General features: G+C 37.7%; 1 protein-coding gene across 4 annotated transcripts in view; it reads left to right on the plus strand.

Moving 5' to 3' along the window:
• The window catches only part of LOC116334186 (sodium- and chloride-dependent GABA transporter 2-like), a 21539-nt gene continuing 6322 nt past the window's right edge, over positions 1–15217 (plus strand). Inside the window, exons 1-15 of one of the 4 annotated variants that reach the window (XM_031757530.2) lie at positions 1–245; positions 1541–1578; positions 5366–5556; positions 7305–7439; positions 8311–8451; positions 10145–10232; positions 10331–10463; positions 11767–11901; positions 12223–12326; positions 12657–12781; positions 13028–13140; positions 13730–13867; positions 13966–14068; positions 14154–14254; positions 15040–15210. In XM_031757530.2, the coding sequence (XP_031613390.1) occupies positions 1550–1578; positions 5366–5556; positions 7305–7439; positions 8311–8451; positions 10145–10232; positions 10331–10463; positions 11767–11901; positions 12223–12326; positions 12657–12781; positions 13028–13140; positions 13730–13867; positions 13966–14068; positions 14154–14254; positions 15040–15210 (1707 nt within the window). In that variant the 5' untranslated portion in view covers positions 1–245; positions 1541–1549. The remainder of the gene's footprint in view (positions 246–1540; positions 1579–5365; positions 5557–7304; positions 7440–8310; positions 8452–10144; positions 10233–10330; positions 10464–11766; positions 11902–12222; positions 12327–12656; positions 12782–13027; positions 13141–13729; positions 13868–13965; positions 14069–14153; positions 14255–15039; positions 15211–15217) is intronic. The other 3 variants (XM_031757531.2, XM_031757533.2, XM_031757532.2) reach the window with 3 other exon arrangements.

Below are 15217 nucleotides of genomic sequence, written 5' to 3' on the forward strand. Positions count from 1 at the left end.
GTCAGTCAGAAACAACCCGCCCCTCCTTTCTCTGTCCCTGTGGTTTTGGTTGTCTATCATTGTCACCGCTCACACTGTCACTTCTCCACTCATGGACTCACTTACGGTCACTTCTAGGAATTGCACTTGTCTTGTTGAGACTGGAAGATCTGGACTATTAATATTTGACTCAGAACGCTCCTGATGAGTTAACCCGGAATGGAAACATAAAGAATTACTGCAGACGTGAGCCAGTTTTTTCCTAGGTATTCCTTTACGTTATGTGAAGTTTTTCTTTATGCGTCTTCTTTGTTTTGATTGTGAGTGGACTCTTCTGCTGTTGTACTTTATCCTACAGTAAACAAATTTGTGTTTATAGCTGCAGTTAACCCTTAGAGCTTGTTGCTGTATAATGTAGGCCAAAGGTTACCGGTTACGCTGCAGCGAAGTTTAGTTATTTCCCCTTTAGCATAACACCTCAGCTGCTCTGTGATCATGGCTACAAAAAGCTACCAAATACACCCACCACTTTTGCGCAAATATTGGAACAGCTTGTATAATAATAAGCGCTGAAAGGGTTACTTGGACAAAACTGTAAAAGATAATGAAATTGTTTTTTCTTCTAGATAATGTTTGTAGCAGGTAGTGATATAAATGAGTTTTTATTTTTTCTAAAATCAAAACTACTGTTATCAGTGTACAATGTGTATAGTGACAGTATGTATATATATATCCTCGTGTGCAGTTGGTATCTGTCCTGAAGTTCAGATCCTCTGGGAGGTCTGTGAAGTACCCTAGCTGTTCCTAGGACTTTTTGTGTGTCTGGAATCTGTTGCAGCCACTCTTCCAGCTGCTAACCCTCCTGTTACCACTGGGACCATTTTGGATGTTACCAAAGTGGTTCCAGGTACTTTAGCTGTTTCTTCAGCCCCTGGTACTTACTTATTTTTCTCCTTCTTTCTGATGTTGCTGTCCTCTGGGATTGCTGCATCTATCAGACCTGCGGTGTTCTGTTTCTTGTCAACAATCATTCTGCATATGGTTGTTTTGTCAACAGCTGCTTGTCTGTCAGAAACTCAAAGACCCACTGGGTCTGAGGCCTGTTATTTATTTAGAAACTGGGGACTTCTAATCCATATGTGGCACAGATGTTCCTGTAGACTTTCTCAGCCACTTGGTTGTTTCTCTCACTGTATCCTTGCATCTTAAATTCTGCTACTGTGCACTGGACGGTCTCTGGGGCATCTTCGAACAGTCTGCAACTTGGATCTTGTTGGTTGTGGCAGACTCCTGCTTTCTGTTCTTGTGCTGTCCTTTAAGGTGGCCTTTTCTAGGCAATATTAAGATTCTTTATTATCTGCCACTTCCTCTATCTGTGGATGCTACATGCCATGCAGCACCTTGGTCTTCCATGATACTTCCTTCTCCTCCACTGCTTGAAGCAGCTCATCTTAGAGGGCCTGAGATACATCTTCCTAATGTATTCACAGACTGCTATGTTTCATCCTGGATGGTTCTGACACTAACTAATCATCGCCCTCCCTCTTTACATTGCTCATAGAGCCTCAGGATGCTGGACTCTAGAGATCTCCATAATTTGTGAGTAATTTTTGTTTTGACATCAGTAGCATCTATCTTCTCCTGTGGCCATTGTTTTTTTAATTCCAGCTGGGTATCTCATGACCTTTAGGGTGTATGTATTCATAGCTCAGATCCGTGTTTGACATTCATGGATCTTCACCAAAGTCTCTGTTGGCCTGTGGGATACCCAGATACTTGTAGCTGTCCTGTATCCCCACTATAATGCCCATTCCTCTTCAGTCAACACTACTCTCCCTTTCTTTGCAACCACTCAGCCATGCTTTTCTAATCCGTGTGCCCTCGATGTAGGTGGTGCATATATGCATATATCTCATTCTGTCACATTTGTTAACTCTTGAAACACAGATAAAGTTTACTTGGATGCATGGAAGGACTGATTAGATTTTAATGGTCAAAAGTCAATATAACTATGACCTCACACCTGTCCCATTCTTCTGAATGTGATATCTCGGGAACTACTGGAATGAGTTTTATTATGTTTGGCACAAATGTTCACTTGGACTTACTAATGAACTGATTACAATTTGGTGGTGAAAGGTCAAGGTCAGGATAAAGGGATTATGTAACATTTATTTTTAAATGGCCAAATGTCAGCTTCCATTTAGTTTTATTTCATTGTACTCTCAATGTGAGGTACAAAGTGATATCAGTGCAAGTAAAGAAGACCATCATTAGGCTGGGAAATCAAAATAAACCTGTCAGAGGGAAAATTTTAATTTATGAAACAACCTGGAACATTCTTTCCATTATTAGGAAAAAAACAGCTTCACAACATGTAGCTAAGTCAGTAACACTGAGGAGATAAATGTATCATTCTCAAGGTCTACAATCAAGTGATGCTTTCAACAAATAAATAAGTAAATACAAAGTTTAAAATAAGGTACTGATAACACTTGAGCAAGAAGACCAGATTAGACTTTGGACATATGAAACAAAGATTAACTTTAAGAGTACTGAACGAGCCAGGCCATGTTATCGGTTTAAAAATGATGCAGCTCATGTTCTGGCATGGCTTTCAGTTGATGAAGACAGAACTAAAGACAGGAAGACCCACAAGCAACTGAAAGCAGCTGCAGTAAACACCTTGGCAGAAACACAACATTGAGTGACGTTCATTGGTTCTAATCTTAATCCAAGCACTGGCGCCAAAGGATTTTCATCCAAGTATTAAAAACAGTCCCTATATTTATAATTTTGTTAGTTTGCCCAGTTAATTTTGAGTCTGTTGAAATGGGGGGCTCTGTCTAAAAATAATTGTAATTCCTAAACAGTTCATGGAAAATTCTTTACAAAATTTGTTCAGTTAAATCAGAATAGACTGAATCCAATCTGATTGGATTTAACATCCCCTGTCGTGGTGATGGAGGCAAAAAATTGTGTCCAAATACCCGTGGACGTTATTTTGTGAGAATGACTTTGGCAGATGCTTGATGGAAAATGCATACATACATATATGTATGTGTATATATAGAGAGATATATGTATGTATATATATATATATATATAGAGATAGAGAGAGAGAGATATTAGTGGATAGTATAGTAGTGAATCAGGTGAATATTATGCCTGACTACACTGTAGCTTTTCTATAAACTATAAACTTTCTATTATCTTTGATTTTTTTTTTTACAGTAAATAAAGTTCTTTCAAAAACATGCGTTTTACTATTCTCAAAGACATAAATATTATTTAATGTTTAATGGTCAAGCAATGTTTATTTGCACTTTATAGTTGATAAAAGCATTTGTACACATGCTGTGGCCTGGAATCTGTTTAAGCAATAGTGTCAGCCCCTTGAGTAACTTCCACCCAGGTTGTTTTTAAAGTCCAGGTCTATAAAAAAATAATCACAGCACACACGATGACTTCACTTTGGTAATGTTGCTGAACTATGACTCAGCTGAGCTAACAGTCAGAAGGCGGTGCTGACAAACACCACATAAAGTTAGAACATTAGTTTTCAGCAGTTTGCAGTGGCGTCACTAACTGAACAGAGAATTAAGGGAACAAAACTAACTGATAAATTAGTCCCACTGAATGTTTAACCCCATCACTAAGTAAAACTATTATCATAAGACAGGCTAACACTTGTTAGGGAGTTAAAGTTGGCGTGAGTAGTATTATCTTCCTTTTATCTCTGTCTCTTCTCACGCAAAGGAGACAGAAATGTTGCAGAGAAGGCAAAAGAAGACAGAAAGAAGTTATGCGAACCATTAATTTACACCGTGTTATTATTTTATAGTCAGTGCTATATAATCTTTTATTAATGTTAATTGAACCAGACCTATGATTGGCAGCGATCTGCCACAACCTATTGGAGTGAGAGAAAAGAGATGAGAAATATAAGGAACATTAATGCAGTAGCAGCATATGGATTTATATGAAGTAAAAGAAAAGAGTTGGATAGTTCTCAGTCTGTCATGGGAAGTCTGGGCTGGGTTATCTATGGCATGAATAAGACATCGTTCAGGGTCATTCAGTCTGGACCAAACTAGAAACTTATCAAAAAAGAAAAGTGCTGTGCTTTTGCTTATCAGACATTTTGTAAAATTATAATATGGTAGCTGAGCAGTTTTCCCCCCATTGATATATGCCTTAGTTCAGAGCCCAACGCCAAAATATGGATCCCTTTTGGATCACATGGCTTCTCTGAGTAAAAAGAAACCAAAGTTTTCAGAAAATGCTTCAAGTTGAACTCATCAACTAATCTGGACAACAAAGAACAAACTAAAGGTGTGAAAACAGCCACACAGTCCTCACAATGCTAAAATCTGCACAGCACCCTATGTATCAGAAAGGCACACATGTTCTGTTTCAGCCTTACAGCCTTCTAGTTAAAAGGCCCGTTACTACAATTCTGTAAATTCAGATTATGTCAGAGCTAGGTGTCGTTCATCTACAATTGTCTAGCTTTCTGCATGCACACTCATACCCACCAACCAACACTTACACTGCAAGAAGTTAAACTTGATTTCAGGTCATCTAGAATTGTCCATATTGTGACATATCTAAGAGAACTGACTGCAAAATATTAAACATTTTTTATCAGAATATACATGACTGTGAGCACAATATGAAAAAATTGATTTTATATACATTTCATAATAATTATCGACATATCCACTTATCACACACGTTTGTTTACTCAAAAATAACAATGTTGACATTAGCCAGGAAGATTAGGTTTTAGTATCCATAGTGATTAGACAAGCTTTCCTATACACAAGCTTTAAAGACTATAAAGCTTTTCTTTTGCTATTCTAGTGTTTACCTGCCACATAAAAGCAACACATACTATAATTGCCATATTCCAGCATCCAGTGTTAGGTTTTTTCTCTTGCTTGGCTCATTAAATGATCCATAAAATACTTTAGAAAAGCTGTTTTTTGGCATCTCAGCATTTGAACCTTCTTACTACTGTCGTAGCACACATATTTTCCAGTCTGCCTGCTTCACTCCCACATCAAATCCTAGCCAGCCACACAAAAGCAACATTGATGAAAAGATTTATTCTCATACCAAGCTGCACCGACCCTTTTCTGACCTAATGCAGCAAGACTGCTGGCATTGTGCTGATAATGAACGGTAATGTCCTGTAATTAACTCACATCACTATTCCTGAAGTGATTGGTGATTTTGTTATTGTGTGGCTTACTTGGAACTGATGTGTGCAGATAACCAGATGGTCTCTGGAATATCAAAGTTTGCGCCTTCCAAATCATCTGTTTTGGTCAAAAATGTGATCAAATGTACCTAAATGGGCTTTCTTCCCTTCTTGTTAAAGGATAATGGATAAGCCCCATGATCCAGATGTCAACTTCAAGCTGGATATAGGCACAGCCCAACCTGAACCCACCATCCATACAAGAGGACAGTGGTCTAGCAAAATTGAGTTCCTCTTGGCTGTTGCTGGACAGATCATAGGGCTAGGAAATGTCTGGCGGTTTCCTTACCTATGCTACAAAAATGGAGGAGGTGAGTATCAAAATAATGAACAAATGTAGACACTATGTTGTGCTGTGGCTGTCTACCTATTTAGCTCCTCTTTTTCAGTTTTACCGTCTCCAAATAATGAACTTGGGATCACTGGTTTGCAGAAAGCTGTTTTGAAGTCTTGAGCTTCCTTAAAGACCCCATAAGTTATAAGCTATCTCTAACAATGGGTGGTAGACTTTATCAGCAAGATGCATTGTACTGAACTGTATATATTTCTACTTAATGGTTAAAAGGTTTAAATTAAACACATTCTCAGAATCTCTTTCAGTACAACTTTCAGTTGAATTCAGGTTTTTTCAATTCAGTTTTATTTATGTAGCAACAAATCACAAAACATTCACCTCAGGGAACTTATATTAACTTATATTGCAAGGTCAAGACCTTACAATGTTAGAGAGAAAACCCCAACTATCAGACGATCCCCTGTGAGTAAGCAATAGGTGGTAGTGGGAAGGAACTCCATTTTAACAGGAAGAAAGCAGCAGAACCAGACTCAGGGCGGGGCATCCATTGGCCTCAGCCGGTTTGGGGTGATGGTAAAGAGAAAAGAAAAAAAGGGCTTAAGGAGACAGAACAAAACACAAACTATAGAAGAGAGAAGATAAACTTGCTCACTGTTCACTGTATCGTGGCAGGTCGCCCAGCATCCTGATTCTATAGCAGCATAACTAAGTGATAGTTCAGCAGCCATCCCCATAATTATACATATTTTTTTTAATGTTAATGTTAATTAGCTGATTACATGAACTTAGCTACAGAGCCCAACATCACTGTTTATATTAAGCTGTTAATGTTTCCTTTGGGCCTTTTAAAACTCTAATTTGGAGGAACTGCATTTCTGTGTCAGCTTCCCTTTTGTTTATTTCTGTATACTGTAACTAAGCCAAATTTTATATTTTAGTCCAAAATATATTAAATTAAGAGAACTCAAAGGAACATAATCGACACAGTTACTTTAATTTGTTTTTCATTTTTAATTCTATTTTAGCTGCATTTGTTTAAAAATCCTGTCAGTTTGACATTTGTGTAGAGTGGCAGAGAAAGATCGTTTTAAAGGAATTTACATCATAGTTAGGAAAAGATGCTCAAGTGAATCCATCCAGTTTCTTAACTTTTTATCTAATTCGGGGTTGCAGGGAGTCTGGAGTCTATCCCAGCTGTCACTGAGAGAGAGGCAGAATGCATCCCGCACATGCTGCCAGATTATCACAGGGCTAACACAAAGAGACAACCATTCATGCTCACATTCACACTAGTCACCAATTAACCTAACAAGCATGTCTTTGGCCTGTTGGTGGAAGCCAGATTACCCGTAGGGCAATGTTTTCCCTCTGGCACGCAGGCACAAAAAGAACATGCAAACTCCACACAGCGAGACAAAGCCTGGTGTATTTTTACTATTTCCAAAAAAAATTACACTTGGAAGAAAAGTATTTCAGAGAGTAGCTAAACACAAATTAAGAACCACATATCCAAAAAGAAAAAATAAAATGTCAACACATCTACAAGCTGAAAAAAATAACAAAACACAAAATAAGTTTTAAAAGAAAGGTCTTTTTAAAATGAACTAACATAATGTCTATCTTATTTAGAGATTAGATGCAAAGTAAGCCAGTGTTGATCTCCCATGGGATTGACCTGTGTCAGTGTGATAACCCTGGATTAATAAAACAGTTGAATCGATCAATACAAACAACTTATGTGGTGCAACTTTGGATTTTATCCAGGGGTGTTCTTCATCCCATACATACTCTTCCTCTTCGCCTGCGGCATACCCTTGTTTCTGCTGGAGACGTCTCTTGGCCAGTACACAAAGCAGGGAGGGATTACCTGCTGGAAGAAAATTTGCCCCCTTTTTGAAGGTAAAAATCTCTCTCTTTAAAAAAAACAAAAAAAATTAAAATGTGTGACCATTTCCACCAAACATCTGAGCACATGACTGAAACAGCTACTAGTCTGAAAACAAATTATGTTTTATCACTTTATTATATTGACTACATGATTTTTACATGTTTGGAAGTTTTCATTTATCAGACTACCAATAAAGAAGAAAACACAAGTTAAGATCATACTGTATGCTAACAAGCTATGACAAGGCCTTTAATTAATTAATGAAGCTGAATCTAATTATAAATAAAAAAAAACCTGTGGAAAATATTAGTATGTTTTTAAATGCACATTTTAATCACAAACTGCACATTTTACTCACTCACATTTACCTGCTGTTGTAGCATTTGATGAGTTTTCAATGAAATTATGAATTTTTATTATAATTCCTCATTTTCTTACAAAACTATTTTCCCCCTAGAACATTATATTGTAAACGATCAGATGCTGTATTCCAGGAAACCTGAGTTTTGAGTCTGACGCTTATGCAACAGTTGTGTAACAAACTGTATATTTAAAGTTTAACAAAGCTCCTTTTCTGATTATTGGCAAGACAAAACCTTTTTTAAGAAATTCACAGATCTGCATCGGGGGTTTCATCTTTCACATTACTTACACTGGTTGAACATTACCTCTTCTTTGACTGCCAGCCAGGGGACTTGTATACTATTAGCTCCTTTCTTACTTGTTGTCTGTGTTGTATGTATTTATTTTTCAGTGCATTGGGTTGTTAACAAGTGTTTATGTTAATATACTGGACACAGTGCGTTTCTTTAATTATTCTATATGTATTTGATATTGCCTCCTTTTAAGTGTTTAATTTGTTCCCTTTTTGTTGGTTTTCAGGCCTTGGTTATTGCAGTGAAGTGGTTGTTTTATACTCCAGTATTTATTACATTATCATATTAGCCTGGGCATTCCTATATCTTTTCTCCTCTTTCAACTCTGAGCTTCCCTGGGCAAGCTGCAAAAACAGCTGGAACACTGGTAAGTCCCACTATGTGATTAGAAATGCAAAAACAAAGAAGTAGCTAAACATCATGAGAGCAATTATGACTCACTGCATTTTAACAAGCTTGGGGGAACTCATCATGATACTAGCTGCTTTCCTTTTTTTACAGGTTAGGTTGCTTTTAATGTCATAAAATTGGCTGTTTGTGCCAAAATCGAATAAAATCCTCAATGTTGGCACTGAGGAGGGTTTTTTTGTGTTTTTTGTGTAGAGCAAAGGCTGGAAACATTTTATCATATGAGGGACTAACACTCAGTATTCTTCACTCATGCTGATATTTATTAATAATAGCAGCTGAAAAATTTAAGTGTATTTTATCACTGACAATTTTTCATTACTTTATACAGTATATGGATAAAAAAAATTGCAGGCCGCACATCAGTTTTCAGTCCCATTGCCATAGGTGTGTAAAATCAAGCACCTAATTATGCAGTCTGTCTTTACAAATAATTTTTGAAAGAATGGCACATTCTAAAGAGCTCACTGAGTGTCATAAGATAGCAGCATGTAGGTATTCCACAGACAACTATAAGTGGAATTATTGCAAAGTGGAAATGTTTAGGAAACAGAGCAGCTCATCCACGTAAAGTTAGAGAGCAGGGCCATCGAGTATGAAGGCGTAGAGGGTGTAAAAGTCACCAACACTCTGCTGACTCAGTAACTGCAGAGATCCAAACCTCCTCAGGAAAAAAACGTTTCATTCGGAAGTATCTTTTTAGCCACTACAAGCACTATATGGACAAAAGTATTGGGCTACACCTAGCCATGCCGCCTGCCCTTACAACATTTGTGAAAGAATGGGTGGTTCTAAAGAGCTCACTGAATGTGGCATCCTATGAATGGTACTGTCATGGGATGCCACATATAAATATTCTTAATAAATAAATAAAAATAAGTGTATGATTACTTAAAATCTAGAGTTATGAGAACCACAGAAAAGCCTTACTTGGTGTGCACCAACAAACTGATAACAATTTTATGGCAACACCAACAAAGTCTTTACTCACCACAGCACACACACTGTACACAATGGAATTGAGCAAATTGGAAAATTTCCAGTCACCATAGTCAAGTCAACTACTGGTTATTGCCATTAATTTAGTGGGGATGCTTGCAGCACCACTTGGTGCCTGAGTAAACTCTCAACCTTCTCTTTCAACCCAGTAAAATGAAAGAGGCACCACCTTGTGGCTTCATTCAGCACTTCACGCAAGTGAATTTCCCTCTCAAGGGGGCAGAATACTAAAGCCAGCGAATAAAAATCACACACACACAAAAATAAACAACTGTCAGCAATCTAATCCAGTCACACAAACTTAGATCACTGACTTTTTATTATTTATTGTTTTTTATGAAATTGGTGGAGACACTAAAATAATCCCTCCACCCCCTCGTTCACCAAACATAATGTAGAAAACACTTTGTGTAGTCACACATGTGTTATTTAATATAGCAAACTACAAATGAAGAGCCAATTTGTTATGTGAATAGAAAAGCTTATATAGTAAAAATCAGTAGAACACTAGCATAGCTTATATGTAAGAATAAAAAAGAAAAAAATACCAAAATGTAACTGAAGATTTTTGTTACACAGACCAAGGCTTTGACAGCATGTGTTATATGACCTTTCTTTGTTTGTGTTTTAAATCACTTGTTGACATTTCTCAGAAACCTGTGTGGAATTTGACGGAAAGGCTGATTACTTCAACATGACTGTATATGAAAACGCAACTTCGCCAGTGAGAGAGTTTTGGGAGTGAGTAACTTTTTCAAAATCCAAAAACTTTGAAGACATTATTTGGACAAGTGAACCGGCATTTGTAAGTTATGACCATCACTAACTGTCAACTGCAGGCGAAGAGTTTTGAATATAACTGGAAACATCCATGAGATGGGCAATATTCGATGGGAGTTGGCTTTGTGCCTTTTGTTGTCCTGGATCATCTGTTACTTTTGTGTGTGGAAAGGTGTCAAGTCTACTGGGAAGGTAGGACATGGGCTTAATACTTTTTTCCTTGTGGTACACAGGGTAACAAATAACAGAGTCTGCTAGTGCCTAAAAACACAGTAATATGTTACACACCAAACATGCCTCTATCTTTATAGTTTATTTACCTATTAGAGATAGGATGTGATTGTACACAGTTTAAGGCAAACCATAAATACGAGCCAACATTATTACAGCCCTTTGTGATTCAAAGATATCAAGCTAAGCCCAAACTTTTATTCCCACTGCTCTTAAATTAAAGGTGCAACCAGCAGCAGGCCAGGTTAAAACAGATGGAGATGAAATATCTTCCTGAAATATCATGAAGAACATGCCACAAACATGTTTCTTAGTAATCATCTTTGCTTCCCTGCCTTTATCCTTTGTGTCCTTCCCTTCCCATTCTTTGATTGTCACTGTTTATATATTTATTGAGGGTGGACATGAGCTACACACCCACACCAGGGCAGGGCAGATAAGAGATTGTATTTTACGCAACAATGACGGTGTTTATTTTTAATAAATACAAAAACAGAATACAAAGTTGTGGACCTGTGATATCACTAAAAACTTCCTCTTTCAACTTGTTGCACTCTGTGTACCACTAAACCAGAAAGATTTACATAGTTATATGCTGGATGTTATGCTAAAAATAGTTATATAAGGTATGTAATCATTGATACATACTTCCTAATTAAATTTGATTACCCCAATTAAAAATAAATGGGAGTGTTGCACTTAGACCTGATTTGATAGTAGTATCTGTGCCAGATAGCAGTGAATTTCATGATATGAAGTTGAACTGTAATCAGTTTTCTGATCTTCTTTTGATCCTCTTCATCTGCAGATGTACTCTGTATTTGTTGATTAACTGTTAGCATGCCAACTAAATAAATGGTGAACATGATGTTACTTGCTGAGGGCTGCAAATCCTGCAAGATTTAGTATTTTGAAAAAGATAATGTGCAGACAGCATTTAGCTGCAAACAGTGCTGTGCCAGCATTAAAAAGGCAAAAGAAGCTGTCAGAAAGATTTTCTTTAATCTAAAGCTGCAATTTGCTTTCTTGAGAATTTAAATTGTGTGTTAGACTTAAGGAGTAGTCAACTGCAGTTCTCCCTGGGTGGCAAGAATAAAGAAAAAATCAGCAGCATGTGTTTAGTTTGAGATACGCTGTGTGAAACTAAACCTTCAGTGTGAGATTAAGCAGTGTTCGGTGTATGTTCTGAAGCACAGAGGGAGTGTGATTACATAATATCGGCAGTGAATGTTCATAACTTGGCCACATCATCCCTCCTCTGCAGGTAGTTTATTTTACTGCCACATTTCCATATGTGATGCTGGCGGTGTTGCTTGTTCGTGGACTCACGTTGCCTGGGGCCATAGATGGGATCAAGTTTTACCTGTACCCAGATCCATCCCGTCTCGCTGATCCCCAGGTACAAACATAATTCATGACTTCCCATTGTAAATAAAATGTGGTTTTACTCTTTAACTCCTGTTTAACCATGTTGCATCATCAAAATTCTTACAAACAGTGATGGGTTACTTATTTGTGTGTTAGACTGTGTTACAACTTTCAGTGCATTTGCAGATGACTGCTTTGCTGATGTCACATAGGGTAAAACATTAGCAAATGTTCTGCACAGATGCACTACATGCAGTCCAACACACACATGCAGACACACATAATAAAAAAAATACATTTCTCGTGTAGTTTAATGTAGGGGTGTAAAAATGACCTTTTTTTTCTTTTGCAGGTATGGATGGATGCTGGCACACAAATATTTTATTCCTATGCTATTTGCATTGGGTGCCTAATTGCACTTGGCAGCTATAATAAGTACAACAATGACTGCTACAAGTAAGTAAAATGTGTTTTGTTTTTTAATGTAAGAATATCACAAAATATCACAGTTTTAATGAAAGAAGAAGAATGTAACATAAAACGTATAAAATCATTATGATAAAACTGGAAAAAAAACAGGTTTCTTTACTGCTTTTTACTAAGAAAATAACTTTCCTCTGATATTTACCATTATTCAAAAATATCTCCCTTGAGTCATGTGTCATGCCATGGGCTAGTGATATGGAAAAAAAAACAGGTTGTGTGTCAGTTAGGCAAGAAACATGCAAACCATTACTGACTTTAATACAAAATAATTTGATGTAATTTGTTTTCTTTTTATTTTAGGGATTGTGTGTATTTGTGCCTTCTGAACAGTGGGACCAGCTTTGTTGCTGGCTTTGCCATATTCTCTGCACTTGGATTCATGGCATATGAGCAGAACACAGATATATCCAAAGTGGCAGAGTCAGGTGAGTTTATACAAGAAAGTTTGAAAAGACACAAGGAGCTTTACAATGAACAATTTAGACCTGACAGCATTTATGGATGTAACATGTTCGTATGGGAGAATGTTACAAGCTTGTCTTTGCCAGCTACACTTTACACCTGACAATCAATATATGCGTGTATATACTCACCAACCTCTTTGTTAGGTATAACTGGTCAGTAGCAGGTTGGGCTTCCGTTTCCATTGTATTCTCTTATTCTCTCTGCAGGTCCTGGCTTGGCATTCATTGCCTATCCTCGAGCTGTCGCCATGATGCCTTTTCCTCAGCTCTGGGCAGTATTTTTTTTCGTTATGATCATCTTGCTGGGGCTGGACAGTGAGGTAGGCTCTGTTTTGTTTTGTGGTTTTTTTTGGGGGGGGGGGGGGTAAACAACTGAAATTAAGTGAAATGGACGTCTTGATGCATTCTCAATCATCCAGGAAAGTAAATCTCCAAAAGTTGAATCTGTTCATCTGGACGTAGCGTTTTGTGGGAGAAACGTTTCGTCACTCATCCAAGTGACTTCTTCAGTCTCAGCTAACTGCAGGTTTCCCCAAACCTTATAAACAGTACATTTGCATAATGACTGAAACCAGCCCACTGAAGGAACAATGGGCTGTGAGGTCAGTTCCTTAATCATAATTATGCAAATTCCCATGACCATTGATCAACAATCACTGACCAAAACCCACTGATCAAAGAACACTGATCAATGTCCATGAGTACCATTCACAGAGAGTTGGGGAAATGGAAATTTAAACTTTTTTTTAAAAGAATTTTAAACGTACTTACATTCCACTAAATATGACTGTGATCTGGCTCAGGGCTGGCGCAGGTTCTCTGTTCAGATGCAGATTAAAGCAGTTTAATCTTGAGCAAAAATTATGCATTTTTAATGTTAAGTATATAACTTAGAGGTTTGTGTTTCAGTTTGTGGGTCTGGAAGCTCTCACAACAGCCATTTCCGACATGAATCCAGCCTTCTTCCAAGTCGGCCACCGACGTAAACTCTTGCTGCTTGCTGTCAGTGTTGTCAGTTTCTTTATCGGCCTTGTGATGGTTACAGAGGTAAGAACAAATTTAAATGTCACATGTTTGTCACAATAACTGCATTTATTTTATATGCTAAAGCTCGAAAGCTAATGAAACTGCTTTCTCACACACAGGGTGGACTGTACATCTTCCAGGTGTTTGATTACTATGCCTGCAGTGGAATGACTTTACTTCTCATTGCCATACTGCAGTCTGTAGGTGTTGGATGGGTATATGGTAAGTTCATGAATTACAGAAATATCAAAGCGTCTTCATAATGAAACAAATTTTTCCTCAACTCTGTGTTTCCATCTTTTCACAGGTGCGGACCGATTTTATGACAACTTAGAGGACATGATTGGATACAAGCCTTTACCCCTGATAAAGTACTGTTTGAAATATGTCACTCCAGTAATTTGCACGGTGAGTTGCAGCAAAAGTTAGTAAGGCTCTGCAGCCCTTCCCACCCATTCTTGCACAGCACATGTCAGTAATGTCAGACAGACATTATTGATTGAGACAAATTCTCTTATCTAATAGGTGATCATCAGTTTTGCGGACTTAAATGGTAGCTGTTACTGCAATATGTTCATTACTTAAGCTAGGATTAGTTCTGTGAGCTGGTGAAAAACTCTCCATCTGAAAGTAAAAAAATGTCAGTATGTGTTCCAGCATTTATGAATCATCAAAGTAAAATCAGATTATTTGGTTATTTTTAGTAATGAACCTAGACAAAAATCCTTTATGGGGAAGTATCATTTTAGCATTTACTAGACAACAGTTTTGGGTGTACAGCTAGCCATGCAGTCTCCCCTCATTTGTGAATGAATGGGAAGAGATTACTGAATTTGAGCATGGTAACGTCATAGGGTCCCACCTTTGAAACAAGTCATAAAATTCATGAAATTTCTTCCTTCCTAGATATTCCATGACTAAGTGTTACTTTTGGAAAATTGTTAGGTTAAGCACCACAGCAACTGATGGCGTCAGACCACATAAAGTTACAGAGCAAGGTTGCTGACTGCTGAGGTGCATAGTGTGTAAAAGTCTCCAACACTCAGCTGACTCAATAACCATAGAGCTCTGAGCCACCACTGGCGTTAACATAAGCAGAAAAACTGTGAATTAGGAGCCTTATGAGATGGGTTTCCATTCCCCACATAGTATGTAATTTATTCCATATTTACCTCTTCCATTGTAATTTTCAGGGAACATTTATTTTCTCCTTGGTCAAATACACTCCACTGAAGTTCAACAACACACTAGAGTATCCATGGTGGGGTTATGCTCTAGGCTGGTGGTTTACACTCTCCTCTACGCTCATGGTTCCCTTCTGGATGCTGTACAATCTGAGCATCACTCCCGGTACACTGCGACAGGTGAGCT

This window comes from Oreochromis aureus, linkage group 5, assembly GCF_013358895.1.
Source record: "Oreochromis aureus strain Israel breed Guangdong linkage group 5, ZZ_aureus, whole genome shotgun sequence".
NCBI lineage: Eukaryota > Metazoa > Chordata > Actinopteri > Cichliformes > Cichlidae > Oreochromis > Oreochromis aureus.